Raw genomic sequence first — 20,612 nt, 5'->3', positions numbered from 1 at the left:
GTTGTCCCTTATTATAACCAACATAAAAATAATTTTGTATAAATCGTAAAATTAATTTTCCAACTGACGTAAATTGAAATTCACATATAAATTATTTTGGACATTAATTAGGATGAACGTGGCGTCCCCCCGTTCCGGTGAAAAAATATAGTTTGGGTACACAAAAAAAAAAAAAATAGTAGAGGAGCTCCGTCCCCCTGCGCACCACCCTCGCCAAATTAAGCACTGCCAACAAATATAGTGTTGCCGTACGTCCCGGTCTTTCCGGAACGCTACCGGTTTTTACCAAGTGTCCCGGTGTCCGAGAAAGTATTTCGGGACAGCGATTTGTCCAGGTTTCAAAATTTTACTCGATAAAATATTAAGAAAATTGAAAACAAAAGAAAGGATCGATTTCTCGCGGTAGAAATTGAAAATCTCGCAACAAAACTTGAAGACGAGGAATTATCAATAAAAATAATTTTGAAAGTTAATGTGATGAATTTTATGTACTTTGTTACGACTATTTAAAAAAATGGAACAATTCAAATCAACATGTAACTAATTTAAAATCATAGTTATGGATAACATTAGTCCCAAAGACAATAGTCAATTGGGAAAATGTCAAAAAATCAGTGATCTTTATAAAAGCTATAATGTCAAACAATCTTAATTTTGATGAATAAATGTTTTTCGAGCAATTCAAAATGTATGAAAAAATTAATCAATAAAATGACGAGTGGCATTGTCGAAAAATAGAAAATAAATGGATATATATTTTCAAAATATTTACTGATAAGAATCATGCATTTTCTGAGCTATTAAAAGTTGTTGAATTTATTTTTGTTTTGTCGGGTTCAAATACACTGATGAACAGCACATGGACAAATTCAAGATAATAACTAGATATAAAAACGGTATATTATAAAAACGTGCTTCAATAATTAGTGTTTGAAAATTTCATAAAATTTAAAAAAATGAAATATTTCATGAAATATTTCAAATGTCTGAAATATTTCAGTATTTTAATAAATTTTGTTTTTTTTTTAAATAAGTTTTATTTTTATGTATGTAATTGTCATAATTTACTTTTATAATTTTATACTACTGAAACCAATCACTAATTACATACTCATTAGTGATGGTTTTTTTTGGTATTATACATTCAAAATAGTATTCAACATTTTTAAATTGATAAAAAAACGTACTATGTCAATAAATGTTCGTACACTAATAATAATTATAAAAATTAAAAGATTATATGATAAATATTAAATGTCTATAGGTCTATATTGTCGTCAGACGTCTATTCACCATAATAATAATAATTTTATGATAATAAACCATGCGTATTTTTCTAGTTAGAAACTATATATAAGTTATAAGTTTATAACGTTAAGATTATGATTGCGATAATAAATTATTGACTGTCAACTGTGTAATAAATATTATACTTATATATTTAGTCACAATTCACAATAATAGAACCATCCTTGCATCGTCGTCGACGATAAGCCATTCCTGGGGGAAAAACCAATTTTTGCTATAAATAGCCGAAAACAAGACCCTAATATAGTATAAATAGTATAATATGTCAGCCACGACACTCATTGCATTAATATTGTTAATATCAATGATTATACCAAGAACTCATGGATTGTACTATTAATAATTGATAAAAAACAATCATTATAATTTGTTTTCAAAAAAAAAATACAATGTTTCACGTTTTTGTGAAATATTTCATACTTCAAACACTATCAATAATACATATTGTGAAGAATTATACGACCAAAGTTTGGGAAACAAGTCTTTATTTAAACAAGTTTATGGATCAGTCAAATATGTAGTAAAATAACAGAAGAATCTCTGGACCCCAAAAGATCCAAAGACTAAGAATATGAATTATGATTATTATTATTATTATTATTATTATTATTATTATTATTATATTGCTTCTATACATAATTCATAAAAAAAAAAATATATTTATATGTATTTTTTTCTTTCATATGGCGATATATAAATATTTATAATATTATATATGTATAATATTTATCCATTTAAAAAGTCCCGGATTCTAAAAGATATAATCTGATAACCCTACACAAATAATAACGATGAACTACTTATTTAATAATAAATTATTACAAAAACAATCAAATCAAATTTATAATAGTATCATAAACAAAGACCGGCTTTATTTGTTTTTAAATATCATTACTTTGTCTATGCAGTTGTATGAGAGTAAAAAATGTGGACGATTCATTTAATTTTGAGTTTATAGAAAAAAGTTTCTTTTGCGTATTTGAGAATATATCATGGGTTAGAGTATTTTAGAATATTTGAGTTTTGTTTCATAGTTGGAGATTGTACAAACTGTTATCCGCAAACTAACCAATATACCTGGTGAAACGGGTAACATAATAAAAATACTAAAGTGTCTCAATTATGTTAAAAAAATAAAGGTTACCAAATGTTAGTAAAGGTTGGGAATATTTTATATGGAAACAATGAAAATCTCCCAGAAAATTTTACACCTAATGTAGTTGTTGACATGAAGTTTGCACCTCTAATATCTGTTGATGTTGAATGTTCATTTAGTTTCTATAGACAAATTTTAAGAGATAGAAAAACTAACATAGGTACAGTTAATATATAAAATATATTATTGTTAATTCATATAACAAAATTTAAATAGTATTTCAAGTTTATTTTTTATTCTTCAGAAAATAAATATTTACCATTGTATGCACCAAAGAAATATTGTTTTTTTTTATACATACATAATACCTATATTGTTATTTTATATCTTGTATTAAATTATTATTATTCAAGAATTACTTTTTGTTAACCAATTTTTTTTTTGTTTTATTTTATTTTAATATATATGATTATTTGTTATTTTTTAATATTGTGACAATAGTTTTAATAAAACATTTAATTAAAATAAGTATACTAAAGACCAGGGATCGCCAGCCAATCGATCGATGTAAAATTTAATTTTACTACTATTTGTTGATCGCGTAAAATAATCAGATTAATTGGATAATGGGAATATTAGATTTAAAGATTAAAGACCTAAATTTTCCTAGATGTCAATCACTAGGGACTTAAATGTCAAATGTATCTCACTTGTTTGAAAACGTTGGCGACCCCTGCTATAGATTATATTGTAATAGTTTTATTATATTCATACTCTTACTGAAGTACAATAGTATTCTATTATAATATGCAACTATATACGTATATACCTCATGATTAAAAGAATTTTGTAAAAAAAAAAAATTTTAAAAATGCATATTAAACCATATATTGATGTTTGTTGATTATTTTTGAACAATTTCGAATATTTTTACATATTTTTAAGATTTTTAAGATATTTAAGAGAATATAAATCCGGTCTTTAATCATAAGTAATATCATAATATTATATTTGTTGTATAAAAATACAATTCATTTGCTGTATAAATGTAATTAATTAAATAATGAATACTTAACATAAATAGTAATGTCAAGTAATTAAAATCAAATGCCTGGAATTTTGCTTAATTGTATTTGCATTAAATTATCAATAACATTTTGAAAATAGAGTTTTCTGAAAATATAACTCAGAGTTCATAATCGCTAATTAATTGAGCCTCTTTCAGTCCATAGAAGTTTGCATTCTATTTTTTATTTGTTATAAATTAGAAAACTAACTTTCACTACTGTTGCTTGTAAATTACAAGGTTGTTTACAAATTGTGTACACATTTATTTACAAATTACATGCAAATTACATTACAGGCACCGACTCCATGGGAGCAAAGGGGGTGATCGCCCCCGAGCTTTGATTTAATGGGGGCAAAAGCAGGGGTGGAACTATGGAGCGGAAGACGGGGATTCATCCCCAGGCGTAAAATTGTAGAGGATGTAATTTTTATAATCATAACAACTAATTTTATATTTTTAACTGTATTAAATACTGTCATTAGGTTAAAACTCAATAATTATGATTGTGTATTAATTATTAGAAAAACATTCTAGATAAGAGTATTTGATTATTGGTCTTGATAGGGCATAATTTTAAACATTGGTACTTCTGATATTAAAACAAAAAGTTCTAAAAAACTTATTATAAGTTATCGTATATCTATCTATAAATTCTGAGATTGATTCAAAATAATTAGTTTTATAATCCAAATAACTTTAAATCATATTATTTCCGGTAAAGGAAAATATTTTATAATATTATAAACATATTTGTTAAAAAAATATAAAATGAAATAGGATTATTTTTATGCCAGTACTTGTTTGAAGGATGTATTTACTGGTGTGTCCCCCTTTGGCGAACTGTACCTCCAACAAAACCATGCTCGAATAAAAAAAAGTCGTGCGGTTTGTATTCAGTACTGGTAGTATCAGTATAGTAATATATATTTTTATGGTTTTTAAACGACAATGGTTTTATTTTTAAGTGTTAGTTAAAAATTTTTCCTATTATTGTAGCTTAAAAATAAATATTTTTTCATATTTAAAAAAAAATAAGTCTCACAATTTAAAAATATATTATATTTCCTAAACACGCCTATGGTTGTACTTCAATATATATATATACAGTTTTATAAACAATATGTATAGTAGATTTTTATGAATATAAAAAAATAATATTAACACAAAAACGCAAAAAAAATCGCCTCTCGATTGTAGCAATAATTTTATAACCATAAATAGATAATATTATTATAGCTAATTAGTTGGTCTATCAGACATTGTCCTATCTTGGCCATGAATGTTCAATTGGATGAGGAATAAATAAGTAGATAACAAGTAAATTTCAAAAATTAAGATAAAATGTCATGATAACAAAATAATGTATTTCATTAATTTAAATTTAAAATTATAAGAGTAGGTATTAGATAAAATATCTAATAATTCTATAATATTTTTAAATTAAAAATACAAAAGAGCATATTTTGAAGTCTTGTCCTGGGTGTAATATTTGGTTGCTATGGTACTTATAGTAATATGAATGTTTTTATTTAATTTCTCATGACTGATAATATTAATTTTTAGATATTAAAATATCAATAAATAAAAAGGAATCTCAACTTTGCACTCTATAGTGAGTACTGTGTATAAATATTAGAACTTAGAGGTCCAAATATATTTAAATAGACATAAAAAAAAATATAATTTTTCTAAATTGCTTTCTAGAAGTCTTTTCTTCTACAAGTTAAGAAGTTGATCAGGTTAGGCTATGTTGCTATAAGCCAATCTGATATAAACCATGAGTTCTAGACAGTGGCAATGGTATCATTAATTATATATAGCAGGGGTGGCCAAATTGCGTCTCGCGAGCCGCATGCGGCCCTCGTCATAGTCGTATGCGGCTCGCGGTCTTATTTACAAAAACCAAAATATTTAAATTTTTTGTATACATTTATAAAAAAAAATTTTATTGCATAAATACGAGGCTATAGTGTACAGATTAATAAACAAAAAAAAAATAATTATTTATATGAATAATAAATTAAAAAATTAAACATCAAGTTAAATTTGTTTGCGTGGTATTTTTTTCATGTCCACTTTTTTAGTAAGCTTCTTAAGATCTGGTTGAATTGATGTAAGAGTTGTTCTTAGTAATTCTGTGTGATGATCATTAGTCAAATTTTAACGATATTTTGACTTAATTATTTATATATATATATATGTTTATCAACTGTTAGCTTTCCTAATTACTTTTGTAGTATAGAAGTACCGATTAGATAATTTGACTCTTAATGTAATCTTATTAATACATGTGGCTCGTGTACATAGACATGTTGGCCACCCCTGATATATAGTATATGACTAATTCACTAAAAAATAATTTAACACAATTATTGTATTAAAATATTCTATAGGGAGTAAATTACCACATTTAAAAAATAATATATTTAATAAGTACATTAGTACATATAATAAGTATATTTGCAGCTTAAAAAGTGATAATTTTTTACATTTTTATAATAACAATGATAACTATTATGTATATAAACAAAAACAATGCATATTATACATAACATATTTACATAATATCTTTACAGCCATACTTAAATTAATAATTGTTTTTATTTGTAAAGCACTTTATGTATTAAATAAAGTATATAATACGAATTGTATACACAGTTAATTTTAACTAAGCTAGAGAATAGAAATAATTAATTATAAAAATAAAGAAATAAATAGATTATAGTCAAAATTAGTTTTTTGTGTAGCACATTTAAATTGATGTTATTCTATTTTATACTGGTGTGGTTTTTTCATAAGCTGCTAATAACAAACGAGAAGAACCAACTGATGTATAACTCTCACCACTTGAACGTTGGCTTACTGTACTCATTGGAGTACCAGGTAATGATACCCTCTCCTAAATAATATTTTCAATTATTTAAAATAAATCATTAAAAAATATTTAAAAATAAAGTTTTAAGAATTACCAACAGTATCAAACTATTTACCTGAGATATTGAAAGTTGAGGTTTTTCATTATGATGTGTAACTAACATTCGTGCAGCGCATTCACCATAACATTCGGCATCTTCTGCTCCATGATTTAGAATAACATTAATTTCTTTTTCTATAAAATAAAATGTATTATTATTTATATTAAATACAAAGAAAAAAAAATTTTATTAAATTTTTACTTTCAACAGCAATAGGTTGTGAATTTTCAACTTTCTTTTCAATACTTTTTTCAGACTCTAATAAAGGAGACATTTTTTCTGCTTCACTGTCTTCATCATGAATCTAATAAAATATTTAAAAACAAAAACATTATAATAGAACTCCTAATTTATCCATGTATTTATAAATTCTTAATAAAAATAAATATAATAATAATATTAATATTACAATATCATACAAAAATAATATTTATAAAACTATACCTCATCTTCTGGATTAGCTTTTTCATTTATTATTTTTACTTTGTCCTTACACTTAACTGGATTTTTAGTTTTTACATCATCTTTATTAGATCCTTTGAAAGATTTATCACTACTCGAAGTAGCTGCCTAAAAAAATACAACCATCTTCATTGTACTAAAAAAAAGCTAAATGAATATAAATGTATTACATACATTGGAACTTAAAGAGTTATCACTAGGACTTAATGATTCACCATGAGAATCTAAACTGCAAGATTTTTTTCTTGAAAGCCTGTCTAAACTCATTCTGAAAAACAATTTAATTTATATGATTTATGATAAGTATATGTTTAATATACACAATTTTAAATAAAACATACTTAGACATAGTGAGCCCAACACAATGACTATCTGGTGAGGATTCCAATAAAGGATCACTAGGAACTTTAGTAGCATTACTATAACGTCGAAAATTTGGACCATTAAGAGCTTCAATTAAAGGAACAGTTTCATAACCATATGGAGTACGTAAATCAATCTAAGCATATAAAAAATTAATATAAAAAAAATTATTCTCATATTTTAAGTTAATATATATTACTCTATGATTATTATCTAATGTTTTTTGTAGAGCTTTAATTTGTAAAAGAGCTCGAAATGGCACTCGGCATATTGGACAATTATTTGCTTGGTATCGTAAAGAGTCTGCACATGACTGACACAAACATAAATGACGGCAAGGCAAAATTAATGTGTCTCGCATATCACTCATACAAATAACACATTCAGAACTACCATCTTCTAAATCTTCATCTCCAGAATCCTTCAAATATAAATGTATATAAAAAAAAGTTTAAGAAAATAAGAAATTAATACACAAACTTTAGGTTCTGTTATTTTGTTTTCAATGCCATATATCTCTTGAAGCAAATAGCATAGACCATCAACAAACAACTTTTGTTTTAAAGCTTTTAAAATGTAAGAACCATCAGAATATTGTTCTACTACTGCAATTGTAGTATGCGACTGACGTGTTTCTGGAAAATATAAATATATTACAATTAAATTTGAATGTTTTTAATGAAATATAATATGTTTAACAAAAAGGTATATTTTATTAACCTTCAGAAGTATCATGAGCCACACAATGTATGGCAATTGGAATAACTTCTTTGTTAAATATATATGTTAAATCTTCAGTACTATATATACTGGGATCAAACATGTGTAATGGTTGTATGAATTGTTGATTTGAACCACGTTTATAATGATAAACTTCAGATGTCATAGATGGATCACGGCAATTAAATCTAAACAAAATAAAAAATAAATTGAATCAAAATAAATAATAAAATTAGTAATTAATACTTACGAAACTCCACTAGGTGTAAATTCTTCAGTACAAAAATAATAAATGGTTATTGAACATGGTGCATCACAATCAAAAGTAAATTCTATATTAAATATAGTTTTGCCTTCTTCGGTGCGTACAAAACGCAACGATTCTTTTCTAATATTAACCAAACTTTTTAGAGGTTTAGTTGGTTCTCCAGCCTCAGGTGGTGGGTAAGGGAACTAAATATATTTTAAACAAAAAATATTCAAATAAGATTTTATACAAGCATATTTAAAAATAAATTGATGCATTATTTCAACAAAAAGAATAGTGCTAAATAGAAAATAACAACTTTAAAAATAAAACAAGATAATTATACAATTATGTTTTTATATAACTTACTGTAGTAGGGCATTTACTAAAAAAATTCAAATCCATATTTTCACCGAACAAATATGCTTCTGGTTGTGGTGTATCAAATTTTTCTCCACCCATGATGAAATGAGTGCTGAAATAATTTCCTGCAAAAATAATTAAATGTACACTATGAAGACAACAGAGATAAATTGCTTAAAATTATATTTAAGATTTTCAAAAAATTAAATAATTTAGAAATATGTTAATTAAAATAAATAAAAATAGTATTTTGATTCCATAATAATATTGAATATTTTAATTGACATCAACACCAAAATAAAAAGTATAAATCTATTAAGATTGGTTTAAATTAATTAAGTACATGACATACATATTAAAATGTTTAATTTTTAATTATTATTGTATTTTTAAACAAAATATTTTGATTGCTAATAACAATAAAAATAAATCATAAATTCTAATAAATTTATAAATTTCCAACATACCAGACTTTGGTGGATACTTATAAGCATTATTGGAGTTGTTATCCACTTCTTCTACTCTAGCATTTTGTCGACTAACAAATGCACCCATTTTATTATACAATTGTACGATAGTTTAATATTCTTCAAATTATTTAAACACAAACAATAAATTGATGTAAGTTTTTTTAATCTAAATCATAATATTAAACAAAATTATTACTTTACATACCTGAACTAAATAAAATTATTTTTCACAAAATACTATTATCAATGTTTAGGATATTATCAATCTAGGTCGACGATATATTTAAACGTTAACAACGTCATCTATGGAATAAACAATATTTTTAGACGTCATAACAAACAAAGTCCGAATGTAGCTTCATACAGATTATATTATCTACTTAAATTGTTATGTTTACATTTAACTTATTGACCATAAAATATTAAGTACTAAAATATAAATCATTTAAAACATCGAATATGGAAAATAATATTACAGTCAACGATGTGGATACAGATTTTTTACCTCTAATACATGACATTATCAAAAGGTAAAAGGAGTCTTCAAATGTTCTTCGAAAGTTGTTAACAGGTTAACCGTTCTGTTTATAGTAGTGAAAGAGAAAATCACGAACCTCAAAAGTCAGCTCAAGAAATAACTCAGAAAATTCAAGATCTGCAAAAAAAAATTGACCAAGCACGAAGTCAGGTGAGTTAAAATTATTTGAACTTAAAAATTTAACTCAAATAACAAAATATGTCGACGGAGTTTAAAAAACGTAAAGTTATTCAAAACCGACGTAAACGAGCTGTTTCGGAAAGCGAAAGCAGTGAAGAAGAAAGTGCAGTTGTTACTAATGAAAAACGTACTAAAAAGTTAAGTCCATTTGTACAAAGTACATCTAGTAAAAAACTCAAAGCATCAGCACTTATTAATGATTCTTCTGATAGTGATCATGAAGTTATTGGTGTTTCATATCGTTCCAAAATGGATACAGATATGAGTGGGCCTAAAGATATGGGTGCTACAGCAACCATTGAGATTGATACAGAACTTGATAAAGATGCTCAAGCTATTTATGAACGCTCACTACAAGTGAATAAAGAACTTAAAGGTAAAGAAGATGATAAAGTTTACAGAGGCTTAGCAAATTATACTCAATACTATGAGAAAAAAGATACAGCTCTTGGTAATGCATCTAGTGGAATGGTACGAAAAGGACCTATAAGAGCACCAGCAAATTTACGTTCTACAGTTCGTTGGGATTATCAACCTGATATTTGTAAAGATTACAAGGAAACTGGATTTTGTGGTTTTGGTGATAGTTGCAAATTCTTACATGATCGGTCAGATTATAAATTTGGTTGGCAATTGGAAATGGAATCTAATCAAGAAGGTGATTCAGATGGTGATGATCCATCAAAGTATGAAATCAAAGAAGATGATGATAATTTTTTGCCATTTAAATGCTTGATATGCCGAGGTTCTTATGTCAATCCTGTAATGACTAAGTGCAAACATTATTTCTGTGAAAAGTGTGCTTTAGCTCATTATAAAAAAAGTACAAAATGTTTTGTTTGCGAAAAACAAACAGGAGGATTTTTTGATCCAGCCACGGTTATTATAGAAAAACTTAATGCAGCTAACACAAATAATATGATACATCAATGCACTTCTGATGAAGAATCAGATTAACTATTATTAATTTACTTAAAATTGTTCATTAAATTAATTATTTATTCATGTATTAATTAATATTAAATGATTTTTATTTTTCAATTCTTAACATTTAACGAAAGTTAAAGAATTAGTTAGAATTTTAGATAATATTTCTTATATTTCAACAAACAAGAATATTTTACTATTTTAGATTCGTAAGCTACCTGGAGTTCAATATAACAGTGAACAGCAATTGAAAGCTATGGATGATCTCCGGCAGTCCTTACAAATGAAAAGACAACTATTACTAAAATATAGACACATGTATTCATTTGATGTACCAAAATATTAAGTATGATTTTTGATTATTTCAAAAAATAATATTTGTAAGAAATTGTGTATCTACGTAAAAAAATTAATTTATATAACTAATATACTTGTTCTTTTTTATTTTAAGAAATTAAGTCAATGCAGTGCAAAGTTAGTGCTAAAGAACTTTTGTAGCATTTAGTTATTATTTTTGTTAGGTATCTATTTTATATATTTATACCACAAATTCAATATTGTATTACATTTAATAAACTAGTTTACAATTATTTACTAAAAAAAAGTACAGCCATAATTTTATGCACCTACATGATTTAAATATTTTTAATACCTTAAGACATATTTAAAATAATTTAATTTATGTATGTGATTATTTTTCTATTTTTCATTAGTTGTTAAACTGTTCTTTGCAGGTTAGTTTGAGTTTTTTAAAAATCCAAAGATTATTTTGATTATTCATTAACCTATATTTATGTTAATTAATAGAGCTTTATTACTTATATAATGAAAAATCAACATTTTTTAAGTGGTAACCACACGTGGACGGGTGGTTAGAAAAGTCTGGTTAACGTGTGCAGTGGCGTAGCCAGGATTTTTAAATGGGAGGGGGGGTGGCTAACCAATTTTTTTGAATAAGTAAGGTAAGAGAGGATATGAGAATTCACCCTTAACCCCCTTACCATCTACCACCAAGTTTCTAAACGTAATTCAAGCATTTTAGTAGTTTTAAAAATATTTATTAATATACATATAATTTATAATAATAATAATAATTTTGGTTTCAGTGTTCAGTCACTTGCTCCACTCTGACAGCTGCATTCTCTTAAGCTAATTTCTGGCAAATTCAGTTATTATTTTACTTTCATCGAATTGCTCTTTTTTATTTATATTAGCCATAGCTAACCCATTCAGTCTATTTTCCGACATGGTGCTTCTTAAAAAAAATGTTAAGCGATTAAGTGCTGAAAACGTTCTTTCCGGAGTGAAAGAGGTAACTGGTAACGTGGCGAATAATTGTGAAAGTATTTTAATGTTAGGTCGAAGATTGGTGGATGAGAGAGTGAATCAAGAGCAGAATTCGGTTTTGGAATAGTATTTTGACTCCATTGTTGCCCCCATATAAACAGGTCAGCTCTGATTGTAGATGAGGTATCATCATGGAGATTTTGGACATATATTTTAGCAGGTTTTATAATATTTTTATCGTCATACATATTTAAATTGGCCGGAATAAGTCCTTCAAGTGGCATAACATCAATAAACCTTTGATTAAAACGAGCATCTATTGATTCTATTAAATAGTCAAGATACATTATACATATAAACACGGCCCATGGGAGGCTATAGCCCCCTTAGCCCCCCCCCCCCTTGGCTACGCCACTGAACGTGTGTACTGCGTACGAAAGTGCGCCCGTGTGACCACGCAAGCAGCTGACGTTCATATTTAAAAACAATACAAATTTAATTTTGGCGTTGATATTTTCGACGTCCGTTGTACTTGCGTTGAAGAGATAATACGTCGATAAAATTTGACATCCTTATTAACGTGCGTTACTCGTGTGTCTGCTTTCATCACCGATAAAGTAGTCCTACGACGTGCATCAAAAAGTACGTGCGTGTCGACGCATTTTGTACGCTCCTGTGGCCCCAGCCTTAATGATGGGCAAATACCCGGTAAATATAATTTCAGTTAAATACCGAGTATTTACCCGATAAATTGAATAAATTTATTTGTAATGCTAAAACCAATTTATAGGTATCACAATACTTTTTTATGATTGTTTCCTGACTTTTTCGTGTTTTTCCAAATCTGATGATTAGAGTACATAAATTATATTTATGAAGTTTTTGTTAATTTTATTCACTTTGAAACCAATAACAATTTTAATGGGAAAACAAATAAATCTAAGAATTTAAAAACTAAACAAAACGCTTCAAATTTTAAAATGAAATTTATTTAATAAAAATAATTATGTTTGACAATAAAAAAAAATATTTATCCAAATTTTTGGTAGGTAAATATTATAGTGGGTAAACACTCAAAATATTTTCCTACCCTTCGGGTATTTACCCACGGCACATCAGTATGCCAACTGTGTGACTTTTGCACCACACTGCCAGCGACTAGTTTGGGCTACACTTCATGAAAAGTGCCGCCACCGCCGTCTCAATTTATCTAGCAACAACTGTAACATTGTTCAGTAGCTGGGTACAAAAAATATAATAAATATTAGTATTAGTTATTTGATGATAGGCATCTCATTATGCAAATTGATCATCAGCAATACATTTTTCAAAGAGTACTCCAAGATGTTTTTAAGGATTTAGAATAGGCAATTCTGCGTACAAATTGACAATCAGCAATAGATTTTAGGTGCCCCTAGTTGTCTTATCAAATATTGCTAGCGGAATGTACATTATCTACGCATCCGTAATGGTTTGAGTAGGTACTCTTAAATTTTAAATCTTCTCTCATATTTAACACAGTACAATTTTTTACTAATGAGATTTTTTAATGTAGTTACTTTTTCCACGAAAATAGCAAAAATTATGCCCAAGAAAAGCGTTAAACCAGTCAAAGAAAAATTAGAAACCATTATTCAGACAGGACCAATAACAATAAACAAATCTGGTGGCATTATCATAAAAATAAATGCTAAGCCTGGAGCTAAAAACAACAATATAACAGGTTTGAATGATACCAATGTTGATAAACTTTTTTCAAATTACAACTAATGTATGTTCATCATTTGGGCTTTAGTATAATTTAAAATATCCTTATTAGCTTCCATCAATATTTTTGTGAATTAATTGATCACAAATTGTATTTTTGTGATGGATATATGGTTTATAAAAAAGGATTAAGTTTTGTTAAAACAAAAAAGTATAAATTGTATGCATTTATACTAATTTTTTAAATAAATTGTAGTATAATACTGTAATAATAAAAATGTTATTGCATGTGATGATGTATGATAAACTAAATACTAAACTTTAGAGTCTTTTAGAAGATAAAAAATATAGTGTACTCTCGTTTATCTGTGGAATATGGTGGCAGCTATGGATAATAAAACATTTCCTAGAATTATCCGCTAAATTCAAATTTATAATATTATTAAATAAATAAAATAGTGTAATTCTGTATAGTATTTAAGGAAAATTTTAAATGAGTACCTTTTATTTTTGTTTAAAATAAATATAATATAATGGTATATTTATATTATTTTTTTTTTTAATAGAAAAATCAGTAACAAGTTTTTACTTTTTTTATTTGAGAACACTTCTATTGAACTTGAAATGTTTTCATTACCTAATATAAACGTTATGATTCTATTGTATTTGAACAAACATTAATTTTTATGTATTTACATATTTACAATATGTACATAGATCATTCCACAGACAAACTGGGGTTAATTATATTGAATACTGTAAATACTTTCAAAATCTTTGAAACTAAAAATATTGTAGGTACTTAACTATGTCAGATATTATTTTATACATTCAAGCAGTATTTTAAAAGTATTGTAATTTGTATCTTTATTAAGCAAATATATTTAAAAATTATAATTCAATCATATTGAACAATTTTGTATCATATTTATGGTTGAAAGTACCTACTTAAAATTAAGTAGATATTGATTTAAAATTTAATCGATCCAAGCTACCTTCTATTGATTTTGTATTTATTGTTTTTATATTGTTTTTATGTTTAATTTATAATTAATGTTGTTTTTTTAAGATCTAAGTTCTGATGGTGTTGGTGTTCAAATAAACGCACCCCCAACTGATGGTGAAGCTAATGCAGAATTAATAAAATATCTTTCAAAAGTACTAGGTTTAAGAAAAAGTGATTTAACTTTAGATAGAGTAAGTTTGATTTTAACCTTCTATCATAAATATATTTTTATATTGAATAAAAAATATTACTCATTAGGTACTAATGAGTTATTAATTAACTCCATGATAGATAAATTACTATGGTTTACTTGGATATATTATGTTTAATCATTAATGTAAAAAATTTAACCATCTGATTTTTATTCATCTAATGTAACTAATGTTTTGAGCTATTATTTTCAAAATTCTTAATTTTTTTTTTTTTTTTTTTATTAAGAAAGACAATTTACAATCTATATACAATAATAACAATAAGCAAATTTGATATATTTACATAGAATAAAGTAGCAAGAATATCGTGTTGAGGAAGAAACCCAATGGTAACACCTCCAATACTAATTTAATAGGTCTCTACACCATTTACGCTTTAGTCTGCGTGGTGGGTTTTTTTGGGAGAGTGATGGTGGACATGTCTGATATTAGAGTATTGCTATGTGTGTTTAGATTTTGGTGGAAACGTTTGTACATGTTTTTTGCTAGTTCAGTGGTAGTTGTTATTTTTAAATAAATCATTATGTAAGGATAAGTTTGAAACGTACCATGGGGCTTTGGTTATTAGCCGAAGTGCAATTGATTGAAAAGCCTGAATTGGTCTAATGTTTGAGGGCATGGCAGGACCCCAGATTGCTATTCCATAAGACCAGACTGGTCTTATAATTGACTTATATATAATAAGTTTGTTTTGGAGTGGTATTTTGGAGTTGAGGAGTGGTCGGAGGAGATGAAGTCTATTGTTCGCTGCTTTTCTTTTTTCTTTTAGGTGGGGACCCCAAGTCAGTCGTTTATCAAGTGTTATGCCTAAGTACTTTATTTCATTTCGGACAGGGATGAGAACGTTATTCATGAATAATTGAGGGCACTCACGGGGAGATTTTTTTAACGTGAAAGTAACTTGCACAGATTTATCTGTATTTATTTTAATTTTCCATTTTTTGGCCCATTCGTCGATTTTATTTGCATGATCCTGAAGTGCAGTTGAAACTAGGTTAGGATTTGAACTGGAGGAAAGAATAGTGGTGTCATCAGCGTATGTTGCAAGAAGGGTGTTATTAGATTGGGGGATGTCAGCTGTAAATATATTATATAGATCAGGGGATAAATCACTACCCTGAGGGACTCCAGCGTATATTGAGTGAGTAGATGAGATATCGTTACCCTGTCGTACGACAAATGAACAATTTTGTAGATAAGATTTAATAATAAGATAGTAGGGAGCTGGCATGAAAAGTTTTAATTTGTATAATAGGTCGTCGTGCCAGACTTTATCGAATGCTTGGGCAATATTTAAAAAAAGTCCGGAGCAGTATTCTTTGTGTTCGAGAGCAGTTGAAATTTCGTCAGTATAAAATTCTTAATTAAAAACTTGATTTGTTAATTAGTGCTTAGTATTTTAACAAGTTTAAGATTGTATTAAATTTGAATTTGAATTATTTTATGTATGCTTTAATGTAGTTATATAATTTTAAATTAATTTTAGGGTTCGAGATCAAGAAGTAAAATTGTAATAATTCATGAAACATCATTAGGAATAGAAGATGTTACTGAAAAAATCAATGAAGTAATTAAATTTAATCATTAGTTGAAAAATCACTTATTATTATTTAAAAATTAATATCTCATGTGAAAATATATTTATACATGTAAATTCATTGTTTAACAAATTATAAGCTAAATATAAACTTTTTTTTAAAATAAAATAATTATTCATGAAAAAAGGTATACTGATTGTTAAAATGTTCATAAAATTAGTCTTTGTTAAATAATGTTTATATTTTTTTAATACCTTGATGTAGATATTTTGTGATTAAACTAATATTTATATCTTAAATTTGTAATGTAATTATATTTATCATCAGTGGCGCCCAAACATATTTTTCAGGTGTAGCAAGATATTATACTCATCCATGCCTTGAAAAAAATTTAAAAAAAAAAATTTAGCAGCTGCTACTCCTAACAATAGAATGGGCGCCACTGTCTATCATATTAAGATAATCATAACTTGCATGATTATTATTAGAGTGCGGATTTGTTTTGTGCATATATACATAATATATCATGATTGATGGTAGTCAAATAATTCTTCTTTAAAAATATGTTTCAGGATTATCTGAATGTTTTAAGCTATGGTTGATACTATATATGATTACATATTTCATATGATTTACATATTTTCCATATTATACTTTTATTTTATTTTATTTTATTCCCCTATTTTGAATAAATCGCCGTTAAATCCGGTTACAATTATACTAGAAATGACTGACTGCGCTAGTCGTACATCACGAAGCTCACTTTAGTTCTCCTAAATAAGGAGCTTACAAATTTGCTCCTTTAACTTCTGTTTACGTGGAAAGGCCTTTAGTCGCTACAACAACGTATTACAACTCAATTGTCGTTGATTTACTTTTGAAAACTTGTTTGTCCAGGGTTCTACTGACGACGAGGATCCTGTACTTCAATGAATTTACTAAAGTTCATAATATTATAAATAATAATCGAACGTATAGTTTAAATATATTATTATACACCTAACTTACAATTTTTATTGAAAATTAAATTATTTTCATTTTACGTATTTATACTTGCAGTGGCGGACACAGGGAAGGGTTTTGAGGGTTCAAACCCCTCCCTGAATGAATGGATGATTAATTTAAAACGTAGTTAAATATTATTACCTACCTTATGTACCTTAAAAAAAATGAATTGTTCAAAAAACGATTAAAATATGCTAGAAAAAAAATGTTTTGTTAAGAAAAGTGAATTAGTAATAATTTGTAATTTTTCAAATGTTCTAAAAGGTATAGGTACTTAAAACTCAAATTTTTGGAATTCCATGATGGCAATACTTCGTACAAATAATGCGTGTTTGTAAGTTGCTTATTATCAGTAAGTAAAAATAAATAAATATACGCAATCGATATAATATTATTTAGAATGGTACATTATGATTGACGGGTTTCCCTAAATTTTGTGTTGTATGGTCATGTAATAACAATCGACAATAGTCAATCTATAGTCAATAGTCAATTATTTAAAAATAACGGTAATCAGACCCGTATTTAGAGGGGGCACGGATAGGCACATGTCCGGGGGCGTCAAGTCTCAGGGGTGGCAAAATATTTTAGCAAAATTAATTTTAAAAATGATGTACCTAATGAAAAAAAAATTAAATAATAAGAAAATATGTTTTATTATGTTATAATTTGTTTAATTTGTTGATTAAATAAAATATTTAAGGATTTTCATTTATAAGTAATATTTGAATATTAAAGTATCACAATTATGGATGAAATAATGTGTTATATTATTATTATTTATTTATTTTTTTTTTTGGGTGGGGGACTTATAAAATAATATGCCAGGGGTGCGAAATTTTTAAATACGGGCCTAACGGTAATTATTCTTATTTTTTCAAATCCCTCTCCCCTCCGAAATTTTTTTCTGCGTCCGCTTCTGTATACTTGTATTTTTAATTACATATTTGGACAAAAATAAATACATAAATATGTACATATTTTTTAGTTTTAAATATATATAAATCCGCAACCTAGTTATTACATTTTGTTTTAGAAATTTATATGAGATATAAGATCTTATTTATGGGAGGCTACATTTTTTTTTTATCACTAACCCATAGGCAAGGCCGGATTAAGGGGGGCTAGTGATGTCCAATTAGAAATGTTCCCGGTAAAAGTTCTTGGGAAAAGTTATTTTCCCGGGAGTTTTCTTTCAGACTACTTTTCCAACTTTACCCAATGTTATAATTATTAGTTTTAAGGTGAGTTTACACAGCGACAGTACTGTCACGATAGAACTGTCATATGAATATATGACAGTTCCTACATGCAAGCAACATCAGCTACTGTCTTACGAGTATACTAATATTTTATATAGTAGGTACTTAATTCTGTACGATATAGTACTTTTTTTTGTGTAAACATATATGACAATTTCAATTTTCCAAATCTTAAAATCATGTCTGAAGAAGTAATTCATTCTATGATTAGTTATTGGTGAAATAATAGTTTTAAAACAAAAAAAAGTGTACAGTGAAAAATAGGAGAGAATGGGTCAGAAAATGAATTCAAAAAAGAGATCAATTTGGTGTATCAAGACCTGTAGTAATTGATTTTATAATTTTACTATTTTCCTGATAGTATGTTCCATGAATACTTCTTATTTTAACTCTTAGTTCTTTTTTTTAGTGGAAAATAATAATTATTGAGAAAATACAAACTTATCGCGTATAACGTCAACAACCAGCGTATGTGGTATGTAAGTAGGTATATGTGTACATAATATAAAATAACATAATGCGCTTGTTATAACTTGTGGGTTGTTTATCGAATGTCTCTACTATTTTAAAACATCATAAGTACCTAGTCAATATGAAAGATAATTTTTTTAAAACAAACTTTTCCTACACATTTCTGACATGGGGAATATTCCCGGGAACTTTTCCCAGACATGTTCATGATTTTATTTTGTGTAAAAGTGCCCATTCCTACCCGGGGCCCTCTCGAGTATCCAAGTGAAAGGGGCCCAAAAAATTTTAAGCCGATACACATTTTTTATCATACTAAAATTAGTAGTTTTATAGACCTAAATTGTATATACCTATTAATTATATAATTTTTTAATGCAATTGACAATTTGTGAAATAGTTAAAAAAATGTATCGTTTTGCGAGCAGCTTAGTAAAGCATGTTTTGTCAAAAGGGCCCATATAAAATTTCAGCCCCGGGTCCAATAGATGCTTAATCCGGCCTTGCCCATAAGCACTTAACCCTTATACACTACAATAATAAATACTTTTGTATTATCTGAGCGCACAACAGTGCGCCGGCCAAGTTCCAGTAATGCCAGAGTATCTTTACATGAACCAATTCGTCCAGTTTTTCTAGTCCATATATCTCTGTTTCCTTTTAGGATATACTTTTGAAATTTAAAACACAGATTAATTTCTAGTAGCTTAGGACTCTGTAAGAAAATGAGCCTTTAATATTGTACCATTTTGAAATGGGAGGATTTCAAAATTTATAATTTTGTTACTGACTCACTCACTCACGATCATCAAAATTATAAGACATTTCCCGTATAGGTAGAAACGTGAAATTTGACACAAAGGTAGGTTTTACAGTGTAACTAAAGAGAAAATCTAAAAGTTGAATTTTTTTCAAAATTAATGCCGCTTTAGAGAGTGTATTTCTATACGTATGAAGTGGCGTGCATATCACGCAAAAACGTTTTCTTTCAAATAGCGTTACAATATGGTAATAAGAAATTGTTTGTAGTTTACTTAAATATATATATTTATAAAACATAATAACTTTTTCGTAAATTTATTTTATTTTAATACAAAATATAATATAATTATTCAAATGCAGAATATTTTAATAATATTCGTCGGTATATTGATGATAATTTTACGTGGTAACGTCATAAAAAAACATTGATGAAAGGTTGAATACTCTTATGAATTGAATGAATTTATTAGTTACCGAAATAGCTACGACCGTATCGTGATGAGCCTCCAGGGAATTCACTTAATTAATTTTGATCCCTGTCAGGTGAAAACCAAGGATAGTGCTATTGTTGAATATAACCATCTAAGAATTTTATATAGGCCAGGTTTAATAGACATTCTATCTAAAAAGTATCGACAACAAAAAAT

General features: G+C 27.1%; 4 protein-coding genes across 8 annotated transcripts; 3 read left to right on the top strand and 1 right to left on the bottom strand.

The window, feature by feature from the left end:
* Positions 1-6,159: 6,159 nt before the first annotated feature.
* LOC112694524 (E3 ubiquitin-protein ligase MGRN1-like) lies at positions 6,160-9,368 on the bottom strand. The gene is made up of 13 exons (XM_025570020.1): positions 9,279-9,368; positions 9,071-9,190; positions 8,610-8,728; positions 8,244-8,446; positions 7,994-8,181; positions 7,754-7,908; positions 7,473-7,694; positions 7,252-7,409; positions 7,085-7,178; positions 6,893-7,018; positions 6,650-6,752; positions 6,464-6,582; positions 6,160-6,372 (listed from the first exon to the last, which is right to left on the bottom strand). The coding sequence occupies exons 2-13, from the start codon at positions 9,156-9,158 to the stop codon at positions 6,247-6,249; spliced, it is 1,701 nt and encodes a 566-aa protein (XP_025425805.1). The 5' UTR covers positions 9,159-9,190; positions 9,279-9,368; the 3' UTR covers positions 6,160-6,246.
* A 101-nt stretch (positions 9,369-9,469) lies between these two features.
* Positions 9,470-11,253, top strand: LOC112694526 (mediator of RNA polymerase II transcription subunit 9). 2 transcript variants are annotated; one of them, XM_025570023.1, is made up of 4 exons: positions 9,470-9,603; positions 9,665-9,761; positions 10,924-11,064; positions 11,170-11,253. In XM_025570023.1, the coding sequence occupies exons 1-3, from the start codon at positions 9,533-9,535 to the stop codon at positions 11,062-11,064; spliced, it is 309 nt and encodes a 102-aa protein (XP_025425808.1). In that variant the 5' UTR covers positions 9,470-9,532; the 3' UTR covers positions 11,170-11,253. The 2 variants fall into 2 exon arrangements, with proteins under 2 accessions (XP_025425808.1, XP_025425807.1); XM_025570022.1 differs by lacking the exon at positions 11,170-11,253 and having other exon boundaries at positions 10,924-11,129.
* On the top strand, positions 9,755-10,763 carry LOC112694525 (RING finger protein 113A). The gene has a single exon (XM_025570021.1). It carries the CDS (start codon positions 9,810-9,812, stop codon positions 10,746-10,748), a length of 939 nt encoding a protein of 312 aa, XP_025425806.1. The 5' UTR covers positions 9,755-9,809; the 3' UTR covers positions 10,749-10,763.
* A 1,768-nt stretch (positions 11,254-13,021) lies between the features above and the next one.
* On the top strand, positions 13,022-16,558 carry LOC112694505 (UPF0235 protein C15orf40 homolog). Of its 4 annotated transcripts, none has more exons than XM_025569994.1 (4): positions 13,022-13,486; positions 13,561-13,728; positions 14,782-14,909; positions 16,417-16,558. In XM_025569994.1, the coding sequence occupies exons 2-4, from the start codon at positions 13,590-13,592 to the stop codon at positions 16,516-16,518; spliced, it is 369 nt and encodes a 122-aa protein (XP_025425779.1). In that variant the 5' UTR covers positions 13,022-13,486; positions 13,561-13,589; the 3' UTR covers positions 16,519-16,558. The 4 variants fall into 4 exon arrangements, with proteins under 4 accessions (XP_025425779.1, XP_025425778.1, XP_025425780.1 ...); XM_025569993.1 differs by having other exon boundaries at positions 13,023-13,482; XM_025569995.1 differs by lacking the exon at positions 16,417-16,558 and adding an exon at positions 16,186-16,405 and having other exon boundaries at positions 13,025-13,728.
* The last annotated feature ends 4,054 nt before the right edge of the window (positions 16,559-20,612 follow it).

This window comes from Sipha flava, unplaced genomic scaffold, assembly GCF_003268045.1.
Source record: "Sipha flava isolate LNK unplaced genomic scaffold, YSA_version1 130_pilon_pilon, whole genome shotgun sequence".
Classification (NCBI taxonomy): domain Eukaryota; kingdom Metazoa; phylum Arthropoda; class Insecta; order Hemiptera; family Aphididae; genus Sipha; species Sipha flava.
The sequence above is the reverse complement of the archived record's forward strand: the minus strand, read 5'-3'. Positions and strand labels throughout refer to the sequence as shown.

Bases quoted from the DNA above. Each gene is read 5' to 3' on its own strand.
- LOC112694524 (XM_025570020.1), bottom strand. From the start codon at position 9,158: ATGGGTGCATTTGTTAGTCGACAAAATGCTAGAGTAGAAGAAGTGGAT. The intron at 8,182-8,243 runs GTAAGTATTAAT...TATTTTGTTTAG, and splicing joins TTTACACCTAGTGGAGTTTC to ATTTAATTGCCGTGATCCAT. The intron at 7,410-7,472 runs GTAATATATATT...TTATATGCTTAG, and splicing joins CATTAGATAATAATCATAGA to ATTGATTTACGTACTCCATA.
- LOC112694526 (XM_025570023.1), top strand. From the start codon at position 9,533: ATGGAAAATAATATTACAGTCAACGATGTGGATACAGATTTTTTACCT. The intron at 9,604-9,664 runs GTAAAAGGAGTC...TTCTGTTTATAG, and splicing joins ATACATGACATTATCAAAAG to TAGTGAAAGAGAAAATCACG. The intron at 9,762-10,923 runs GTGAGTTAAAAT...TTACTATTTTAG, and splicing joins TTGACCAAGCACGAAGTCAG to ATTCGTAAGCTACCTGGAGT.
- LOC112694525 (XM_025570021.1), top strand. From the start codon at position 9,810: ATGTCGACGGAGTTTAAAAAACGTAAAGTTATTCAAAACCGACGTAAA.
- LOC112694505 (XM_025569992.1), top strand. From the start codon at position 13,542: ATGAGATTTTTTAATGTAGTTACTTTTTCCACGAAAATAGCAAAAATT. The intron at 13,729-14,781 runs GTTTGAATGATA...TGTTTTTTTAAG, and splicing joins TAAAAACAACAATATAACAG to ATCTAAGTTCTGATGGTGTT. The intron at 14,910-16,416 runs GTAAGTTTGATT...AATTAATTTTAG, and splicing joins GTGATTTAACTTTAGATAGA to GGTTCGAGATCAAGAAGTAA.